This window comes from Ciona robusta, chromosome 14 (genome assembly GCF_009617815.1).
Source record: "Ciona robusta chromosome 14, ASM961781v2".
NCBI classification, from domain to species: domain Eukaryota; kingdom Metazoa; phylum Chordata; class Ascidiacea; order Phlebobranchia; family Cionidae; genus Ciona; species Ciona robusta.
Window position 1 is genome coordinate 3,967,691 of NC_143248.1, and position 23,121 is coordinate 3,990,811.

The 23,121-nt window shown below is 34.2% G+C and overlaps 2 protein-coding genes across 2 annotated transcripts; both read left to right on the forward strand.

The window, feature by feature from the left end:
* The first annotated feature begins 1 nt into the window (after nucleotide 1).
* LOC149725101 (vacuolar protein sorting-associated protein 11 homolog) lies at nucleotides 2-14,721 on the forward strand. The gene is made up of 25 exons (XM_089892735.1): nucleotides 2-172; nucleotides 748-874; nucleotides 1,304-1,425; nucleotides 2,062-2,184; nucleotides 2,441-2,538; nucleotides 2,992-3,142; nucleotides 3,679-3,820; nucleotides 4,226-4,310; nucleotides 4,683-4,744; nucleotides 4,929-5,050; nucleotides 5,387-5,578; nucleotides 6,158-6,304; nucleotides 6,691-6,803; nucleotides 7,400-7,478; nucleotides 7,842-7,929; nucleotides 8,342-8,475; nucleotides 8,881-8,964; nucleotides 9,979-10,121; nucleotides 10,409-10,577; nucleotides 11,098-11,184; nucleotides 11,765-11,886; nucleotides 12,384-12,479; nucleotides 12,714-12,807; nucleotides 13,117-13,227; nucleotides 13,865-14,721. The coding sequence occupies exons 1-25, from the start codon at nucleotides 158-160 to the stop codon at nucleotides 13,985-13,987; spliced, it is 2,829 nt and encodes a 942-aa protein (XP_089748861.1). The 5' UTR covers nucleotides 2-157; the 3' UTR covers nucleotides 13,988-14,721.
* Nucleotides 14,722-16,434: 1,713 nt separating this feature from the next.
* Nucleotides 16,435-23,044, forward strand: LOC149725102 (proton-coupled zinc antiporter SLC30A1-like). The gene is made up of 9 exons (XM_089892727.1): nucleotides 16,435-16,683; nucleotides 16,891-17,069; nucleotides 17,622-17,751; nucleotides 18,463-18,617; nucleotides 18,957-19,076; nucleotides 19,509-19,720; nucleotides 19,977-20,106; nucleotides 20,452-20,604; nucleotides 22,403-23,044. Exons 1-9 carry the CDS (start codon nucleotides 16,518-16,520, stop codon nucleotides 22,511-22,513), a joined length of 1,356 nt encoding a protein of 451 aa, XP_089748853.1. The 5' UTR covers nucleotides 16,435-16,517; the 3' UTR covers nucleotides 22,514-23,044.
* Nucleotides 23,045-23,121: the final 77 nt, after the last annotated feature.

Genomic DNA, 23,121 nt, shown 5'->3' on the forward strand with positions numbered 1-23,121 from the left:
CCCTATTATTATTACCAAAATTCTAAACTTGGTGTTTCATTTCTGGTTTATTTTTTAGTGATAAATAACTGCTGGAATCGTATAGAGAACGGTTCAAAACATTGTTTTTATCAAGAAATAGCAGCTGTGCTGTTTTTGTTCGATTACGCTTTTTCGAATGGCTTTTACACAGGTTGGTTTACACTTTACAGTACGCAAGACGCCAAGACGGTTACCAAAATTTACCAATAGATAGGGATGCACATTACAGAATAATTAGGTATTCTAGGATATCCTAGAATACTTTATTTCGAATCTAGAATTCCGAATCTAGAATTTCGAATCTTTTTATATTTATAGGAAAAGGAAATTTTACCAACAAAAGTCAGTTTATTGACCCTTTCATAGCAGCCTTGTTGGAACATGAGCTGTAAAATGATCAAAAATTGTACTATTGGGTAGTTTTTGCGTCATGAAACGTATAGCAGGCTATGAAAAGACGTTACGAAACGTTTACTCTCGAAAGTCCCACAAACACAAAAATATTTTTTTTCAAAATTAATAAGTTTCAAAAATTGTTACTATAGTATATGAGATGACGTGTAATGACGTCATTAAACAGAATACCGAATCCCGTAATTAGATTCGAATACAAAAGGATTCGAATCTCATGGATTCGAAATTCTGTAATGTGCATCCCTACCAATAGATTAAACGAAAAGTTTTTAACGTACGTGCAGAAAATTAAATCATAATTTTGTCATTCAGTGGCGACGTTTTACGTTCTTTAACAAGCAAGCAGTGCCCACTAACGTGGCTGGACGATCATGGGACACTGTACGAGATGCAGAGATGGCGTGTTCTACTTGTGGCAGAGGAGTTCTGATTTTCGGAGATATCCTTTTTTGTTTTTTTTATTTTAAAAAGTACCATCTGTGTCAATCTTAAAGTTTTAGTATACTTTAAAAGATCGTATGGCATACTATACTTTTAAAAAAGTCATACTACTTTTTAAAACACCAGTCTGCAGAATATGGAAGTTCCTGACAAGATCTTTGTAGTAAGATCTTTTTCCGTGTGCGCGTGCTGTCATTAAAAATCGACTACAAAGCATTTACATTTTCAAGACACATTAGGAAATCCTAGATGTTTTAATACACATTTTATTGTTAAATTAGTTGGCGTCCGGAAAACAAATCAGGAGGTGCATAACTAAAGATTGTAACCAAAAACTGTGCACCTGCCATACTTTGCAGACTGGTTAAACCATAGATATTGCCTATTTTACTTTATACCTGATCTAATTCCTTAACTCCTACATTACATAGCAATGGTTTTGTTCACATGGTGAACCATAATTTCCAAGTTTCCACTTTCAAAGCATTTGCCATCACTGTTCTACACCTCTTCCAATTAAAACAACACAATATGCTCGCAGCAGTTGGGGTAAGAAATGTACAATAAATAACAAACACAGTGTATTTTGCCACCGGTATTCACCCACAGCATGGTATGCTTAGGAGCTTAGAATGTGGGCACTCTTTTTAAATATAAATATGTTTTTAAGTGTAAGCGTTTTTTAACAACTGTTGTTTTTTCGCTATATCCGTTCTTTTCGTTTAAATTTTTTTAAATCTTCGCTACCGTATTCGAAAAGTCATATAAAGATATTATTATTAATACTATCATATTAAATATTTGGGATTGTTTTTTATGCCTTATTTGCCCAAATAGGGGGGGTCCTAACCCATTCAGTCTTAACCATGCCCTTGTTATGAGCTGTCATGAGAGATCTCCATTACCATTCAAGCCATTGTTGCCTACCTCCCAGGAAGCACAGGCTCCTTAAACTTAAACTGGGGGACCCATGCAGTAGCACCCTGGGTGTTCGGGTAATGGGCCGATCCTGGCCTAAATCCTAGGACCCATGGAGTGCCTTGCTGCGGGACCTCACCCACATAGAATAGAAAAAAATGCCCATGTTAGGCGCCGCGTGTACGATTGCTAAAATATGCCATAACTCTAATAGTTTAAAAATTGTTACTCGCCATTAAAGTAAAATGGAATTAAATTTTTGTTTAGATTGATGAGGATGGTGTGAATCCAGTGATAAAAGTTTGGAATATGGATAAGAAGGATAAGTTTGGAAACCCATTTTGTTGCAGAATTCAACGTACTATACCAGCCAGTAATACACCAAGCATGGTATGTTAAAGAAACTTATAAAATACCAGAAAACATATAGGCTACAGAAAGTGACCAAAATTCTGAAAATCTTTCAAAATTCTGAAAAATACACAGAAAACATATAGGCCTGCAGAAAATAACCAAAATTCGGAAAATCTCTCTTTAGCTTTTGATGTGAAATGCTACCCCATAAATTCAATACTTGATTTAATAAAATATTTTAATAAAAAGGTAGTTTCATTTAATATTCTTAATACACAATATCTATAAACAGGTGACTTCATTTTGTGTTCATGAAAACCAAAGTTTCATGGCTGTTGGATTCGCTATTGGATCTATTGCTTTATATAAAGGAGATATTGCTAAGGATAGGTTGGTGTTTTGTTTCATATATAGTAGAGTGGGGGAAGTTGGGCCACCTTTTGATTCTATTTTTTCGTCCCATTTGGTAGTAAACAATAAACATTCGAAGAATTATAAAACCATATCCTCACGACTTCCATAGACCGTTGTTAATTGTTTAAAACATGATCAGAATATTTTGGTATATATTTTGAAAATGTGTCCCATCTTCCCCCACACTACTATTATTATATATATATATATATATATATATATGGTTGTACTAATATATATGTAGACAAAGGTGTGACTAATAGATTGCCCAAATTGTCAGCCATACATAAAACAAAAAAACATCACCTACACCGTGGTAACCCATTGGCCATGAAATAGAACACCTGTTTTATAAGGACTATCGTTTACCAGCAACGCAAGGATAAAGCAAGTTACATTCATTCGTTATGTAGGTTATTTCAATTACAGAACCCTGAACCGGACTGTCCATTTAATGAATGAAAACGAAGGACAAATAACAGGTCTTAGTTTTCAAGGCACTGGGAAAGCATGTCATCTGTTTGCAACAACAGAAAACTTAGTTGTTTCGTTTAACTTGCAAGAAAAGCTGCCAAAGAAGGTACATTTGTCATATGTGATAACTTTAAGATATGGTATTATGGTTTATTAATTGATTATATCCTTTTAAATTTTTAATACATTTCCCAGTGGTTCCTTATGGATTGCCTAAATTATCAGTGTGATATAATTTAGGCATATAGTACTGTGGGGGAAGATGGGACACCTTTAGCACTTAATATCCAAATATCCTGATCGTGTTTTAAACAATTAACAACGGTCTATGGTAGTTATGGGGATACAGTTTTATAATTCTTTGAATTTTCTTTCTTTACTACCAAAAGAGACGAACGAAAAGGTGTCCCATCTTCCCCCACCCTACTATATATACATTTTATAAAAATAAAAACATGAAATAAAATAATCACCAACAAAGTTACATATATAGCTTTTTTATTTAATAAAAATAAAAATACATGTGTGATAACTCGCAAGTGGGCACGAAGTGTATGAAACAGAGCACCCATGTTATGACAACTGTCAAAATCCCGCCATGTGAGGATGATTAAGTTATATTCATTCATTCATCCATTTTAGAACGTGCTTGACCGTAGAGGATGCTCTTTATTCTGCAGCACTATGTCCGACATGGTAATGGACAATCACTTTATAGTCACAGCTTCTGATGCAGTGTATGCTTATCAAGCTGATTCAAGAGGCCCATGCTTTGCTTTTGATGGTCAGTTTATCGTTAAATTTATAATCATTATCTAAGACTGGGATTTATTTACCGGCGCAGTGGAACAGTTGGTTAGCGCATGTGCCTTTAACCCAGAGGTTATGGGTTCAAGGCTTGTCCTGCTACCATTGTGGGCGTAAGTGTCCTTTGGCAAGACACTTAACGACAATTGCTCCAACCCAGTGGTCACTAATGGCTTGTATAGTTTGTACGCCATGCAGAAAAAAAGACCCACAAATTTACATATATGGTAACTCATAAGCAGGCACTAGGTGTATGAAACAGAACACCCGTGTTATAACAACTGTCATTCTCCGGCCATGTGAGAATAAGTCCAGTTACATTCCTTCATATTTATTTAGATTCTCTAATACTATGTTTACAATTATGAAATAATGTTTGCAGGTGAAAAATTAATGGCAAAGTGGTTTAATGGATACCTTGTTCTTGTTTATAAAGATAAGGCCAAGAACTCCATTCCTTCTTCCAGGTAAACTGTTACTAAGGCTCAATATTGCTTTGTTCAATTTTGAGTACACACTGTATAACATACAAACTAAAGTATTAAGTAAGAGTCAGAAGTTTGCAAAAAATAAGTGTCTGACTGCGATGCGGTGTTGCAGCACCGCTTGCACGAAGATCTAAATGGGCTTTCTGGGTTTTGGGGTAATGGGCCAAGTCTGGCCTAAATCCCAGGTCCTTGACAAGGACCTCACCCACACAGAATAAAAAAATGAGTCAAAGTTTGGATTTAAAACTACAAATATTAAAATCTGCAGTAATTTTAAAATTGAAGGTATAGGTAAACACCAATTACAAATTTTACAAGTACAATATTTCTTATGACCAATGATTCCCACAGTTCTATGAAAATACCGGACAAGAATATTGTTACAATATATGATGCAAGTCAAAAACTTATTGGTAAGATAGCTATCTAATATTCTGTATCTGTATTATAAGGCTTTAAGGTTACTAGTAAATAAATTGCATGAATTAAGTTATATATAACTTTTGTAAGCTAAAGCATTGCAGTAAAAAAATGCAATTTTGCAGAAAAAAAATTGTACTAAAGAATTTGCGGTAAATAAAAGTATTTTGTTTTTAGCATATTCTTCGCCACTACCTGGTGTACAAGAGGTGTTATATGAATGGGGATCATTATTTGCACTTGTTGCTGATAATAACTTGATTTGTCTGCAAGAAATCGACATACAGCAGAAACTAGAGGTAGTTATGATATCTGTTTTGTGTATCATAGTGGTTACCATGCCTGCCTTTAACCCAGAGGTAATGGGTTCAAAACTTGTCGTTGCTATTATTATCGGTGTATGTGTCCTTGGGCAAGACATTTAACAGCAATTGCTCCAAATCACTGGTCATTAATGGGTCGTCCAAATTATCAGCCATCTGTATATCCAAAAAAATAATCACCCACAAAGTAACATACATGGTAACTCGTAAGCTGGCACGAGGTGTATGAAATAGAACACCGGTGTTTAATGACTGTCGTTTCCCGGCCACGCCAGGATAAAGTAAGTTACATTCAATTCATTTATATCTCAGATGCTGTTTAAGAAAAACCTCTATTCCCTGGCTGTTAACTTGGCTAAGAGCCAGGATTTAGGAAAAGATGGTTTGGTTGATATCTTTACACAGTACGGTGATCATTTGTACAGCAAGGGTGACTTTGATGGTGCTATAGCTCAATATATTAAAACCATTGGCCACCTGGAACCATCATATATTATTAGAAAGGTAAGAAATAAATACTTTGGATACTAAATAACTATTTTAGAAAAATAAGTGCAAAACATGATTGAATCTCAAAATGTACAGTCCAGAGTGTTTTAACTTAATGATAAAAGTGATACAGTTCCGTTCTTCTATTCAAACTTTAAATAAATTTTCGGTCAAGAATCTACACTGCATGTATTCCACTTTGTGAATACATAGAAATTAATTTTATTTGTTTTACTCTGTTATTTCTGCTACCAGGCATAATGTAAATAATATTTTAACGGCTCATCTGAAAAAACGTAGTATATTTCTTACATTTCGTCTGCCATTAGACTTACTGAGTCTTGCCGATAAGTCGTTGATAGATTCCCCCTATTGTACGGGTCGTGTCTTTACGCACACATTTGTTTCTATTAGAAATTTTCTCACGATTAGATGTAAATATATTTTAACTGTAAGCGTGTTTTAACAACTGTTGTTTTGTCGCTATATATCCCGTCTTTTCCTTTAAATATTTCTAAACCTTGGCTATCGTAATCGAAGAGACAAAAAAACTTGTTATTATTTAATTAAATATTAATATCACATTTTCCTTAGTTTCTGGATGCTCAACAAATTCGTAATCTTACATCATACCTGCAAGCAATGCATGAATTGGGACGAGCCAATGAAGACCACACCACACTGCTGTTGAACTGTTTCACCAAGCTAAAGGATGTGGAAAATCTCAACAAGTTTATCATGGTATAACATGAATTAATAAATGTATTTGTCTTACTTTATCTTCGCAAAGCCAGAAAATGACAGTTGTTAAACACAGGTGTTTCGTTTCATACACCTCGTGCCAGCTTACGAGTTACCAAGTATGTAACTTTGTGGGTGGTTAGTTTTTGTTATTTTTATGTGTGGCTGATAATTTGGACAACCCATTAATGACCACTAGGTTGAAGCAATTGCTGTTGAGTGTCTTGCCCAAGGACACATACACTCACAATAGGAAAAACATCTCGTAAAAAATAATCCACAAAGCTATACAAGGTAACTCATAATCGGGCATGTGATGTATAAAACATAACACCCGTGTTATAACAATTGTCATTGCGCTAAAAAAAGACTTTTTCACCACACAGACACCAGAGACAGAACTTCACTTTGATGTTGAAACTGCAATCCGTGTTTGCAGACAAGCTGGTTATTATAAACATGCTTTACAACTGGCTGAGAAACATCATAAACACAAGTGGTAATTAGTTGTTACAATTTTGGTTTAAATTAATTTTAAAATTTCTGTATACTGTCTGGTTTTTTCTTATCCTGGCCCCACGATAGCCACGCTGCGGGACCTTAACCACATGGAATAGAAATAGAATAAAATGTACTGTCTGGTACAAGTGGAGCAGTTTCTAGGGGAAATTTTGGTAAAATAGGCGAAAAGAGCAGCAGATTTATGTTTGTCTTTTTTTTTAAATGCCAGATTAGGTTTTGTGCTGAAGTTAGCAGTCGATGTATAATAATAATAGAATAATAACTTTTATTTGTCTCATCGATTACGGTAGCGAGGATTTTAAAATATTTTAAAAGAAAAGGCAGGATATTGCGACAAAACAACAGTTGTTAAAACACGCCTACAGACACAGTTAAAAACATATTTACATTTAATTGGAAGAAAATAAGCGTGGTCGCTACACCTAGCAGACAGACGAGCCATTTATTTTAGTTAAGTTAAACTGCTAATAGAAACAAAAGTTTGCGTAAAAACTTGAAATATTTGGATATAAGAAATATTTAATACTAAATATATTTAAATTAATGAAGTAATTGTATTCACTGCTTTATAAGGTATTTGAAAATCCAACTGGAAGATACTCACCAATATAGACGTGCATTGTCATATATACGGCAACTGCCTTTCAAAGAGGTATACCTGTTTGAATGAATGAATGAATGAATGTTACTTATTTTTTCTTGTGTAGGGGCAAAGACAGGCACCAACCGCTGGTTCTATAGCCCTGTTTAAAGGTTTTCCTAATATTTGGAAAAGTTTTTACACCTGGTGCCTTGTGAGGTCCTTGTGGTAGCACTCTGGGTGTTGGGGTATAATAATAATAACTTTATTCGTTTCTGCGATTATGGTAGCAAAGATTTAGAAATACTTTAAACGAAAAACAGAATATAGCGACAAAAAAAACTCAGTCCTAAATAATTCCTATGGCATGTCTCACTGTAGGGCCTTACCTGCATAGAATAGAATGGTGCTTCACATATTTTAAATATATTACAGGCGGAGAACAGTTTAAAAAGATATGGGAAAACTCTGGTGAACAATACTCCTGAAGAAACCACTGAGCTGCTGAAATCTTTATGTACAGGTAATTTTGAATGTGAATGAATGAATGTAACTTTATTCTCAAAAAAACGTCAGTCTTTATAAAATGGGTGTTCGGTTTCATACACTTTGGGTCAGCTTGCGAGTTACCATGATTGTTACTTTGTGAGTGATTATTTTTTTGATTTTTATATGTATAGCTGATAATTTGGACAACCCATTAGTGACCACTGGGTTGGAGCAACTACCGTTAACTGTCATGCCCAAGAACACATACACCCACAATGGTGGCTACTAGCTACGACAAGCCTTGAACTCATTACCTCTGGGTTACAGGCGCTGACCACTTTGGCACAACGCCAGATATTTTAATGATAATATAATCCAAAAAAATATTTTTTAAATTTCAGCATAATGGTTAAAATTTAATTATATTTTCTGTTTATTCCTAACAGACTATCAGCCTTCTAACCACCCAGATCTTGGTCATCAAAGTGGAAATGTTTCAAAATCAAATGGAGTCGAATTCATTCATATATTCGTGAACAGTCCTAATATGCTTGTTAAATTCCTTGAGCATTTAATAAAGGTATTTCATATGCAGATAATTTATATTCAATCTTATTTCATTTAATGCTAATTCGTCATATGTATTTTCTTTTCGTTAGTGCGCCTGCCTTTAACCCAGAGGTAATGGGTTCAAGGCTTGTTGCTGATAACTTGGGGCGAGTGTGTTCTTGGGCAAGACACCTAACATCAATTGTTCTAACCCATTGGTCACTAATGGGTTGTTCAAATTATCAACTATACATAAAAAAAATATATTATTAAATAATTATTCACAAAGTAACATACATGGTAAATTGTAAGCTGGCATGAGGTGTGACCCGTGGTATAACGATTGCCTTTTTTTGTTCACGCGAGGATAACGCAAGTTAGATTCAAGACTTATTAAGAAAATATTAAGAAATTTATTTTGTACTTGCTTTATCAGGTACAGGACAAAGCACCAGAAACAGTTTACAATACTTTGTTAGAACTCTACCTTCAAAAGATGAATGATCCAGCTGAAACTAAGGTATATATAATAACCCAGTATGTTTCTATGATTGTATCAGGAAATCATAAAGATTTTTTCTTACAACTTTCTCTAGTACTAGCTACCATGGTGGCCTGTGCTTTTAAAAGTTTTTTTTCACAGAGGTTTGTATAGATTTATTTTTACAACTTATACTAATACTAGTAACTGTATTGTTTTTAAAGTTCTGCTAGTTATAATCATAAACAAAACCTTATTTTCGCGAGGATAAAGTAAGTTACATACATACATACATACATACATACATACATACATACATACATACATACATACATACATACATACATACATACATACATACATACATACATACATACATACATACATACATACATACATACATACATACATACATACATACATACATACATACATACATACATACATACATACATACATACATACATACATACATACATACATACATACATACATACATACATACATACATACATACATACATACATACATACATACATACATACATACATACATACATACATACATACATACATACATACATACATACATACATACATACATACATACATACATACATACATACATACATACATACATACATACATACATACATACATACATACATACATACATACATACATACATATTTGTTTTAATTTTTATAACTTATACATACATTACATTTTAAAATAATCTAGATAGTTTTTTTTATATATAGCAGGGTGAGCAAAATGGGACACTTTTTCGTTCTATTTTCACACACATTTAGTAGTAAACACAAGAAACAAAGAACTTTCACGTCCCATTTAGTAGTAAACAAAGAACTTTCAATAAATTTTAAAACAGTGTCTTCACGACTTCCACAGACCGTTGTAAATTGTTTAAAACACGATCAGGATATTTGAATATTATATGTTTAAGGTGCTTTGTTCGACTATACATTAATAAAGCAGGTCTATGCCTTATATACCAACAGAACAATCTAGTGCAGTAATTTTCCAAACATTTCAGAGTAAATCTGACCAAGAAAAGCTCACACTGAATCTACTAAAGGAAATATCGTTGAAAAAATATGATACAGACCAAGCTTTACTACTTTGTCAAATGAGTAACTTTAGGCCTGGTATCTTGTTCTTGTATGAGGCCTGTGAACTGTAAGTATCAGTGATTTATTTAAAGTACTGTGTTATTTTTTTGACAGTTTTTAGCAACAATGTAAAGCCGACCAAAATCGTCGCTGCTATCATTGTGGGCGTATGTGTCTTTGAGCAAGACACTTAACGACAATTGCTCCATTGTAGTGGTCACTAATGGGTTGCCTAAATTGGCAGCCCTCCTAAAAAACAATTCAAGTTTATAAGAGCATGCTGCACACTTCTCTTGTTATAACGACTGTCATTTTCCGGCCACAGGACAATAAAGTAAGTTACATTACATTCAGGTACCAACAGATCCTACGTTACCATATGGACCATGAATCCCATGGTTTAGTTGTTGAGACTTGTAGGTCTTATGGAGAGAAAGACCCAACATTGTGGCAACAAGCACTTACATATTTTGCTAGACAAAGAGATGTGGATTGCAGACAGCACATCACACAAGTCCTAGCTCATATCCTTTTTAAGTGGTGTTTAGTTTGTGTTGTATAAACTGGTGCTATAGCAAAGTGTTTAGCCCGACTGCCTAACCCAGAGTTTATCGGTTCAAGGCTCGCCTTTGCTACTTTAAGCAAGACAATTAATGAAAATTGTTCTAACTCAGTGCTAGTTGTCTTAAATTGTCCGACACATATTACAAATAAATGAAAAACTTTGTCTAAAATAATTACCAACAAAGTTACATTACTGGTAAATCTTAAGCATGAGGTGTGTTAAACAAAACACCCATGTTATAACGACTGTTGTTGCCACTCCATCTAAGAATTAATAAGTCTATTCAAAATAAGTTGATCCTGACATATATTTTAGGTTTTGAATGGTTTATTTTTAAGCCATAACAGTTGTACATAACTTTAATTTTTCTTGGATAATTTAATTTTTTTTGTTTTAATTTTTATAACTTGATTATTCTTGAAGAATTTTTAAAAATATGCTTTGTTGAATTCGGTTTAATTTCCTAACCCCTTGCTCACATATTGAAAAGCATAATCTGGTTCCACCATTACTGGTTATTCAGATGCTTTCAAAGAATTCTACAGTTACTTTGGGAGTTGTTAGGGTAAGTTAAAACTATAAGAGTAATGTGGTAAGGGTATAGGCCTCTTTTTTTAGGGAAATCTAGAATGACATTGTTAAAATACAGTTACACTTATAGTTAAAAAACATAAGGATTCTCATTGAAAAATGTGGTGAATGCAGTACATTATATTAACAAAATTTGGAACGACTTTGTCAAAACACAGTTAGACTCATAGTTAAAAAACATAAGGATTCTCATTGAAAAATGTGGTGAATGCAGTACATTATATTAACAAAATCTGGAATGACATTGTCAAAATATAGTTAGACTTGTACTTAAAAGACCTTTATTAGTTAAATGTAGTGAATGCAATACACTTAAGTTTTGCTTGCTTGTATAGACACCTAACAGCAGGGAAAATGTTGTATTGGCTGTAAAATGTGGTGCTAAAACATATGATGTCACCCTTGTTTTAAGAGTTTAATGTTGGGCTGAAATGCAACCCCTGCCACCCCTGAAGTTACGCCTATGTATAAAACAAGCTTGCAGTGATAATTATAGAAGAAAGAAGTTATTTTGATTGACATATTATGTTTAACATGTTTTGTTTGTTTTTCAGGATTATATATTAAGAAGGGTTCGACAGGAAAGTGAAGAAATTGAAAAATGTGAAAAATCAATTTCTGAATATCAAGAACAAACCGAAGATATGAAAAAACACATTGAACAAATGAAAACAAGGTGTGGTGTCAATGTTAAATAAAAAGTTAATCATTTATCTTGGCATGGCAAATGGAAAAACAACAAGAGTTATAACATGGGTGTAAATACACACATGCCCACAGGGGTGGCAATATTGAGTCTTGAACCTAATATATATGGTGCCGGCACAGTTGGATAGCGCGCCTGCCTCTAAGCCAGAGGTAATGGGTTCAAGGCTCGTCAATGCTATCATTGTGGGCGTATGTGTCCTTGGGCAAGACATTTATCGGCAATTGCTCCAACCCACTGGTCACTAATGGGTTGCCTAAATTGTCAGCCATACATAAAACAAAAAAATAACCAGCTACACAGTTACATAGTAAGCTGGCACGAGGTGTATGAAACAGAACACCTATGTTATAATAAATGTCATTTTCCGGCCACGCGAGGATAAGCAATTTACCCTTATTCATTCGTATTGGTTAAGAGACAAGGTATTAGAGATAACTTTAAATAATATTACCTTTAAATTCCAGTGCCACAATATTTCAAGAAACAAAGTGTGCAGCATGCTCTTATGAACTTGAATTACCCGCTGTACATTTTCTCTGCCAGCATGCCTTTCATATGCAGTAAGTACATTGACATTAACCCAAGCATATTAGTATGCTCTTTACTCCAACCTAGTGGTCACTATTGGGTTGTCCAATTTATCAGCAATACATTTAAAAAATATCACCATAAAGTTACATATGTGATAGCTTGTAAGCGGGCATGAGGTGTGTGAAACAGAACACCTGTGTTATAACAACTGCCCACCACAAAGAGATAAGTGAAACTCATTCATTTTCTCATTATTTTTGCAGTTGCTTTGAAAGCTATGCTGACAGTGACACAGAATGTCCTGTGTGTTCTCCAAAAAATCGAAAGATCTTGGAAAGTTTACGAGAACAAGAACAGGTTTGAATAGAAATTCTAAGCAACCTTATGCTTGCTGCCGAGCTGTAGCAAAATTTCCCTATTGTATATTATATGGCAATTGTATAACATGTTTAAAATAGAGTAAGGTGGGAAAATGGGACATATTTTCATTCTATTTTCTCTTCCCATCTGGTACTAAATAGAGAACATTCAAAGAATTATAAAACCGTATCCTCACGAATCCCATAGATCGTTGTAAATTGTTTAAAACACGATCAGGATATTTAGGTAGTATGTCCTAAAGGTGCCCATCTTTCCCCACAGTACTATATTATTATTATATCATAGACTCTTGCAAGTAGTATGGCATTGCATGAGCAATTCAACAATCAACTGAAACGTTCTACAGATGGTTTCTCTGTAATTGCAGACTTCTTTTCCAAAGGAGTTTTTAACAAGGTAAACTTTTCGTTAACACAGTACCTTGAAAATTTGGACAATGTAGGGTTATTGTCTAACAGGGATCAGTTAATAAAAAACTAAAACAATTTATGCACGCTTTAGTTTCTATTAGAATACTAACTTAATAATAATTAAACGTAAATATCTCGTTTGACTGTTGTTTTGTCGCTATACCTTGTCTTTTCCTTTTAAATATTTTTAAATCTTTATTAACATGGAGAAAATTAAGTTATTGTTATTCTTAACAACTACTGGTACAGTATTTAAATAGTTAGGTAGTAAAGTGTGCATTTCTTTACTTCTATAGGCGCCAAACCTGGGGTGGCAGGGTATGTAGGTTTACCCTAGATTTTCTGCACTATATCAATCATAATATACCAAAAATAATAGGTTAGATTTGTTTTATGAGAATGTCCATCTAACTATACCTCTTTAGGCACTTTTGTTTCTGTTAGAAGATCAACTTGATGTAAATGGCTCGTTTGTCTGCTAGGTGTAGTGACCACGCTTATTTTCTTCCAACTAAATGTAAATATGTTTTTAACCCTAAGCGCGGTTTAACAACTGTTTTTTTATACTATATCCTGTCTTAAGTCATTATAAAGGTATAAAATTGATTTCTGTTAAAATACAGATTACTTTGGTAACTGACAGCGACTCAAGCTCAAAGGGAGCATCTGGTGGCCCTGGATCCCATGGTATTGATCCAACATTACAGAAAGAGTTGTTAATGATGCAGCAAGCAAACCGCAGATAATTTAATTATTCCCCTACCAGTTCTATTGCAATTACTCATTGAATTGAATATATAGACAGTATATCATGTGTGAGCCATTTTTAATATATAGTAGGGTGGGGGAAGAGGGGACACGGACACCTTTAGCATATTATATGGTAATATCCTGATAAGGTTTTAAATAATTAATAACGGTCTATGGGAGTTGTGAGGATACGATTATATAACTCTGAGTTGACTACCAAATGGAAAACCCATCTTCCTCCACCCTACTGTATATACAATTCTAAGCCTATACACCCAGAGGTTTTAGGTGCAAGGTGCTTCAATGCTACCATTGTGGGCGAATGTGTCTTTGGGCAGGACAATTAACGTTAATTGCTTCAACCCAGTGGTCACTAATGGGTTGTCTAAATTGTCAGTCATTCATAAAAACTAAAAAAAATTAAAAAAACTGTTTTACTAGAACTATATATTATAATAAATTCAGTTTATATTGTAAGGTATTCACGTATTATACTACCACTACCCAATAAGTAAATCACAAACTGATTCATTATAAGTAATAATATAAATCATCCCATTAAACATTACATAACTATTTACTTGATTTTCTGCTTCGGAAATTTTTGTAATAAAATTCTCAATGTTTATTTATCACAAAACAACTTTGGAAAATATTATACAAATGTTGTTATACGCCTTGTTCAATTCTTTTGTTGTTGTGCAATTGCAATAAATATGTAACCTATCTATTTCCACTATGTTTAATTTGTTACATCAAGAAAATCAAGTCAATATTGGCTTTTAAAAGTTTAAACCATTTAGCGTTGAACTTATATTACCATAGCAAAACAACGTATAGGCTCCATTCATTTTGACAGCTTACGAATTGTAAATAATATGCTGTTACAATTTGGGTAAGCAGGCAACTAAGAAATAATTTTTAGTAGCCATTTGGGTGCTCTTCGTTTAAATAAGAATGTAAACCACATATGCCAATACATTAATCGATTTTGCGCTGTTTATTCTCCAAACAGGAGTCTAATAATTTGAACCCAGTATTGGAATAAAATCGATGTTAAATTAATCCTAACAAAGCCAAGCGACGTTTAGTTGTTTAAAATACAAGGAAGAAAAAACCGCAACGACGTGCTAAATAGGTCGCACCAATTTGAAAAGCAGTCAAACAGCGATAGTCTGCTGCTGGATTAAATAGCTCCTAGCACAGATAGTAAATGCAGGATTAAGGAGACGTCAAGCTGTAGTTTTGCAATTCAGCAATTCGAAAAAGTCGTAGATCCATCGATCGTCAACTTTTAATGAAAATAAATTAACGAATTAATTTCGATACATCGATCGCGTATTGCGCACGACATAGCTATGGTGCACACGACACTTCTAGGAATTGTCGCCGCATGCCAGCTGGTTTAGTGCGGATGAACCAGCATGCTGAGGCGCAGTGTCAGCAGCGTTTACATAGCAGTGCAAGTCAGCGAAAAACTAATAAAGACGATGCAGTTAAAGCGCATCATTAGTGAGTAAATGTGTAAAAGTGTTTTAATTAATCCTTTACTTACATATATGACTTACAATCTTAGAATTACGCGAGTCATGTTTGATAAGTGTCATGCTGTAGCGGGTATAAGTCGCTTTTTCGTGGCCGCAGTCGTCGCGGTACAAATTGGGAATTGAGTCGAGGTTAAATAAAGATAGGAAATCGGATTACGAAACCCAAAGCGTCAGCTTTTGTTCCAAATGTTTGAACCGTGTGCACGATAATTCGAAACCAGCGGCACGGTTCGAATAAATTTGTGTTACCTTTTTCGCTCAGACCAAATTACTAGTTTGCGGTTCTCTTGGCTTGGACGAAAGAGCATAAAACGAATCTGACGCACGCTTTTGACCCCCGCTCGAATGTAGGACACTTATGTTTACTTTGCTGATTCAGGTGCGCGTTGGTTTTGTATGCTCTTGAATGTGAACCTATATTTTACGTGTATGCTGTGTGGGCAGAGTAATTGTTTCTAATTAATCACACAGCAAGAAAGGAATGGCAGGAACCCTTCTTGACAACCGTTTGCGCACGGCACCACAACAGTGTCGTGCCCAAAGCTTTCAATAGGGAACATAGCTGTATATTGGTAAAGCCGGCGTGGGTGCAGACGCTAGGTAGCCAATAGCTATGTCATCGGTGTCACAACCAGAACGCGTCTGGCGCATGTTCGTCGTTTTGTTCTTTTACGTCGCTCTCACTGCCTGTTACAGTCGGTGAAAGAATAGGTGTGCAATCCAGTTTCGTCGTAAATTATTTACAACAGCATTAGATGGATAACGGTTTGTACCGGCTAGTCGGCTATCAAGTATTGTATTTGCGCAACCGGTACAGATATTATACAATTAAAGTGCAGACGTAGACAGTTTACTCTGCATACATTGATACATACACAGACAGTTTAAATAATACAAAATGTAACTTTCGTTTCACTTATTCAGCAGGTGCTACTTTAGGGCCATATTTTCAGTCGTTTTTGAAGCTATTTCAGTCAAAATGGATTTAGCTAATTCAGAAGAAAGACTGAAAGAGCAAGAATCTCTAATGGACAGTGCACAAGAAAATCATGGATTTTGTGGAAAAATAGTTCGGACTAAAACATCGAGGCTTTCTTCAATGCTTGGTCTTATTGTTGTGTATTTCTTGGCTGAAGTAGTTGTAGGTAAGTAGTGATAATACATTCTATTCTGCATATGTGAAGTCATATAGGGTGTGACTTAAGATTTGGGCCAAAGTTGGCTAAAATGTAATATTAAGTTTTAGGCCATATTTGTGTAATAGTATTTAAGCCAGAGTAGCCTAAAAGTAGTGTAATCTTACTGTTTAATTTTTATTTATTTGCTTGCTATAATGTGACAATATTTTGCAGGTCACCTTACAAGCAGCTTGACATTGATAGCAGATTCTTTCCATATGTTATCAGACGCATTATCATTGATAGTTGCACTTATAGCTGTGCGTATGAGCAAACGTGATGCACAACAGTCCATAACACCGTGGCCCTCAAAGCAAGCATACTTTAACACCTTTGGTTGGGTTCGATTTGAGGTAATTTTGTTCTAAACCAGTGGTCCATTATGATTCTCAGCCACACATTAAAAAATTTTTAAAACACCTAAAACATAATCACCCAAAAAGGTCTTGTAAGCTGGCATGAGGTGTATGAAACAGAACACCCTTGTTATAGGGACTGTCGTTGACTCGTTGCCCCGCCACGCCAGTTTAAAACAAGTTTCGTTCATTTATTAGAGGCTATGCTCAAAGGCTAGGTTATAGGTCATTTGCATTCATTGTTTTCACATTAAATATATTTCCTTTAAATGAATGCATCATACATTTTACTGCAACAGTCTGTTATTTCCTGTTTGCCATGTTGTCTGCCTCAGGCACTTTGTCCTTAATTGCTCTCTGCTATTGAATATATAAATGATGTATTGCGAGTTTGTGACACATTTTTCCCACAACTTTTATTAAATGTACCTTTATTTTAATTAAAAATTACATTTAGTAACTTTTTTCTTTAACTTTATATATAATAATACTTTTGCTTTTAATATACTGTTATTTCAAAGTTACATTTTTTAACTAAATTCTCTTCAGGTTGTTGGTGCTCTTATAAATGCCACGTTTCTTCTTGCGCTTTGCATTTCAATTATGATGGAAGCAATTGAGAAATTCTACGATCCAGGTCTGATTTCTCAGCCTGAGCTTGTACTAGCTGTTGGCGGAGGTATGAGTTTTATTTATAATACTAAATCGCATATGAAAAACACTTTGTTAAACTCTTTTTTTGTGGAAAATACACTATAGATTAAATATATATAATCGTTAAATATATATAAAGTGCATGAATTACCCTCAAACAAATTGCTTAAATTTTGCTGAAGCATTTTATTGCAAAAAGTGCTTAGCATTGGTGTAGACTGTGGAGTTTGGCAGTTATCTGAAAGGGCAGCATACACGCAAACGTAAATAAGCTCAGATGTATCGTAACGCAATAGTTGTGCGGCTTGTGCCCTCTACACGAAACTTTTCACAATATGTCATCGTTTAACTTGCAAGTGTAAATATCACTCGATATTTTAAAAAGGCGTTATTTACATATTTATAAACAAAACGATTTAGCGTTGTAATATTCATGAATTTAAGTCAAATTTTAACACATTTCTTTACGAAGTTAATTTGCTAATTGCGTCGAAACTTTATACGTGCGTGCATTAAATAGGAGTAACGAATTCGGAAATCGGTAGAAGTATGCTGCACGCCCTTACTTTATGCCAGTGGCGCATATTATAGGTAAAAATGTGCATAAGTTTATTTTCGTAAACAATTTTTTTTTATACTACAGATTTGCTAAAGCCTTTTGTTAAATTCGTTCATTATTTCTGCCAGATTTGGCGCTTATTGTGGAATCATCACTTAAAGTTTGCTTAATCCACAGGTGGTTTGTTAATCAATGTAATCGGATTAGTGTTATTTGGTGGTCACGCTCACGCAGGCCATGATCATGGTCACGGGCACAATCACGGGCACGATCACAGTCACGGTCACAAACATGAAAATGGTAATCATTATACCCATTCACATCATACAGAAGTGAGTAGGCTGAATCTAAATGCTTCTAAATCATTATTTATTAAGTAGTAAATCACCATGTAATTGTGCGAACTGGTGCCCTAATTAAATTGCTGTTTATCTTATATGGAAAATTTATTTTTATACTTTACGGCTAAAATAACATTCAAGCTAAAAATATTTTGGTGAGAATTTCCCTAAAAAATTAGTTATTTAATATGTTTGGTAGTAATAACCGCAGAAAATATTAGTTTCTGTGAATTCTGACTCAAGTAAAAAATATTATGTAATTTCCTATACGTGATGTTTCTTACACTACCAATTCTTATAACTCTGTAATATTTTGTTTATATTAAACAGACTACCAACAGTTCTGCTGAAGAACACATGAATATGAAAGCTGTGTTTCTGCACGTTTTGGGCGACGCTCTGGGCTCTGTTATTGTTATGATAAGCGCAACAATTATATATCTTGTACCGGTAAGAATTAAGTCACTCAAAATAAGTTTTAGTGTGGTACTTTCTAAGAAATTGCAGTAATTGAGTTTCATTGGTCCAAATTTCTTTTAAAAACCCTTTTTTATGTAGGTGTAGCGGCCACGCTTATTTTCTTCCAACTAAAATGTAAATACGTTTAAGCATGTTTTAACGACTGTTGTTTTGTTGCTATATCGGGTCTATTCGTTTAAAAAATCACTCAATCTTTGCTACCGTAATTAAATAGACAAATAAAGTTATTCTTATTATTATGTTTTGTAATTTAGTTACTACAAAATATGAATATATATATAATATATATATATATATAAATAGAAAATTTTATCCAAAATTTCGGGTAGCTTTTAAAAATCGTCTCTAATTTAAAAATCTCAAACTCTGTTAAAAAAATCAGAAAAAAACTTTTTTTTGCAGTATGAGGAAAAGATTATAGTTGCTACTGGCAACGCTACTGCAGCGAACGTTGTCACTAACGTGAACCAATGGATTATGTACATAGACCCCGCTATGAGTGTTTTCCTTGTGTTGATAATGATAACCACAACATACCCACTGTTTAAACAGTCAAGTCTGGTTCTATTGCAGACGGTACCAAAGCATATTAAGCTGCAAAACATGAAAGAAAAGTAAGTTACATTTTTAAACACTGTGGCATTACTAATATATCTTAATTTTTACTGGCGCCGTAGCACAGTTGGTTAGCGAGCCTGCTTATAACCCAAAGGTAATGGATTATTTTTTAATTTGAACTTTTTTTGGGGGGGGGAAAAGTGGGGCGACACCCGAAACCCCCCTCGCTGGGCCATTAAGTACGATAAACGGTGACCGTAAACACAATATCATCTTATATTATTCTTCTATTAAAAACTATCATTATTTTAGTATTCAAACCATTGAGGGGGTGCAGGAGATCCATGACTTTCACATATGGCAACTTACTGGTGAGAAGTTAGTGGCAACAGTTCATGTTCAATGCAGTGATGCTGAAACTTACCTGGAAATAGCTAAAGAGGTATATATATATATACATATTATATATTAATAGTAGGGTTGGGGAAGATGGGACACCTTTAGCATAAAATATACAAATATCTTGATCGTGTTTTAAACAATTAACGACAGTTTATGGGGGTCGTGAGGATACAGTTTTATGATTCTTTGCACTTTCTTTGTTTACCACTAAATTGATAAGAAAATTGAATGTAAAACACTAATATCCCGAATTTTCTAATCGTGTTTTAAACACTTAACAACGCTTTTTACAGTCGTAAAGATACAGTTAAATAATTGTGTAAATACTTTTACTGGCAAAAACATTGACCATTTTACCCTAACTTACTAAATCTTATTCTTGCAGATAAAACAGAGACTACACGATGCAGGGATCCATTCAACAACGGTCCAACCGGAGTTTCACACCAGTCCCCAGCCCAATTGCGTTATGGTCTGTAACACAAACTCTTGTAAAACCAAACGTTGTTGCAGCGTAAATGACGTTCCCACACTTGCTGTAAGTTGATTTTTTTATATGTTTTTTAGGAATATTATAGAATAATGTGCAGACTCTGGTCTAAACCGTTGGACCCAAAGACGTTGTTTAAAAAACAATATTTGGGTATTATGTGGCTTTGTACAAGTTTTTTAGGAAATAATATAAAATAATGCGACAAATCTGGTCTAAATTTTGAGTCCCATAAAGTATCATGCTGCAGGACCTCACCCATGTAGAAAAAAAGGAGATATTATAATAGTAGGTGGGGAAAGATGGGTCGTCTTTTCGTTCTATTTTCTTGTCCCATTAGGTAGTAAACAAAGAACATTCAAAAAATGTAAAACCGTATTCTAACGACTCCCATAGACCGTTGTTAATTGTTTAAAACATGATCAAGATTCAAGATATTTGGATATTATATGGCTTTGTAAAAAAAATTAGGAAATAATATTGGATAATTCGACAACTCCGGTCTAAATCTCGTGCTACAGGACCTCACCCATGTAAAATGGCAAAAGAAATAATACATTACACCTAAAAAAAGTGGTGTTATTATATTAATTATATAATAAAAAACGCTTTTTATTCATTATGTTTAAATGAACTACCTCATATTCAGTAGAACTAAAATATAGGTTAAACACATACAGAGTGTGTAGTGTTACGAAAATTGGACTTTGTTTTGAAATGTACATAGTACATAACATAATGTACAACTAATTTGGTTTTAAAAGTTACTCAAATAAAGTTCTCTTATGACAGTTGCGCAATATTTAGTTTAAATAACAAGGTAAATAATGCCCAGCCTACATTAGCAAGCCACCTACAGTGCGGTTACGTCATATTTATTCTCAGATAACAGAATAAACAGTCGTGTTTTAAACAACGAGGTTAGCAGGCAGAAACGTCATTTATGTAGCAGAATTGCAGAATTAGTCATTTTTGGAACATGGCCATTCATAATGACTGGCCTATGTTTTACATTGCAATAATCTACAAATTTTTTACACTGTAAAACCGCACATATTTTTCACACTGTAATAATACACATAATTTTTCCCCTTTTAATTCTTTACTAATTTTTCACAATGTAATACTGCAAAAAGTGCTGTAAAAATACACACAATTTCCTCACTGTAATACAGCAAATGTATGAATGCACATTGTACTCTACAAACTTAATACATGCACTGTACCACTGCACGCTAATAATATTGAATCGTATGCACCACTTTAATTCTCAATGCAAACTCAACACAGTATAAATCCAATGAAACACTGTATCACTGCACCTTTTATTTTAAGTGTTCCATGGCTTAAGAAAACAGGGTTACGGTCTAAATTTTCGCTTGTGGCTTAGTTATACAATTATTAAAGTGTAACCCAGTTTAATTTTTTGTTTCTTTTTAACAATTCCAATTTTTTAAGTGTCAACAAGTGTAACTTTTCATCCTCTCATGGAAGAGTAAAGACAGCCGTTATCATATTGGTGTTCTGTTTCACACACCTCTTGCTAGCTGGATGGGGGGAGACGGGACACCTGTGGCACATAATATCCAAATTTCCTGATTGTGTTTTAAACAATTAACTATGGTCTATGGGAGTCATGAGAATACATTTTTATAATCCTTTAAATGTTTTTTGTTTACTACTAAATTGGACGAAAAAATAGAATAAAAAGATGTCTTATCTCCCCCACCCTACTATATGTAACTTAAAGAGTGATTTTTTTATATTTTTAATGGCTGCCAATTAGACCTTGTACCCGTTTTTTTAAAAACTAATCTATAGGAATAACTTGGTTCATTCCCTCCAGAAAAATCCGTCCAAATCTCCATGTACCTCACCGACTGTCACGGAAGTTGACGAAACCAACTTGGCTTTAATCCCACGGTCGCCTTCCACCACTTCTAATGTATTTACTTGATCACAGTGACCTTTATGACCTCGAGTAACCCCAGACCGCGTGTAGTTGGAGAGAGTATGCAGTTACTGGTATAAGATGTTGCACGTTTATATGTACATGGCGATAACACATAGAGTAGGGTAGGGAAATATAGGACACCTTTATAACATTTTTTTAGATATTCTGATCGGTTTTTAGGCAATTTATGACTGTCTATGGAAGTCATGAGAATATGGTTTTATAATTTTTTGAATGTCCTTTGTTTACCACCAGAATGAAAAGGTGACCCATCTTCCCCTACCCTACTATATAACAATTTTGGAGCTAAAATGAAATTCCCTGAACTCTCTACTTGAATAATGCTACGGTGTCTATGACTTACATTCAAAATAATTGATCTTTTTTTTTGCACCAAAACGTGGTGGTGCTGCATTTAATGTGGAAATGTTTAGAACATTTTTAATCAAGTATTATACTTGACAATTTCTTTACTCGTATTTTCTTTTAGTTATGATATGTTTTCTGCGCTATGCAATAAAACATAAAAAAAGATCTTTTGTGTTTTATTTGGGCTTTTGTATGAATAAATGAGAATGTTTATCCTCGCGTGGCGGGGCAACGAAAGTAGT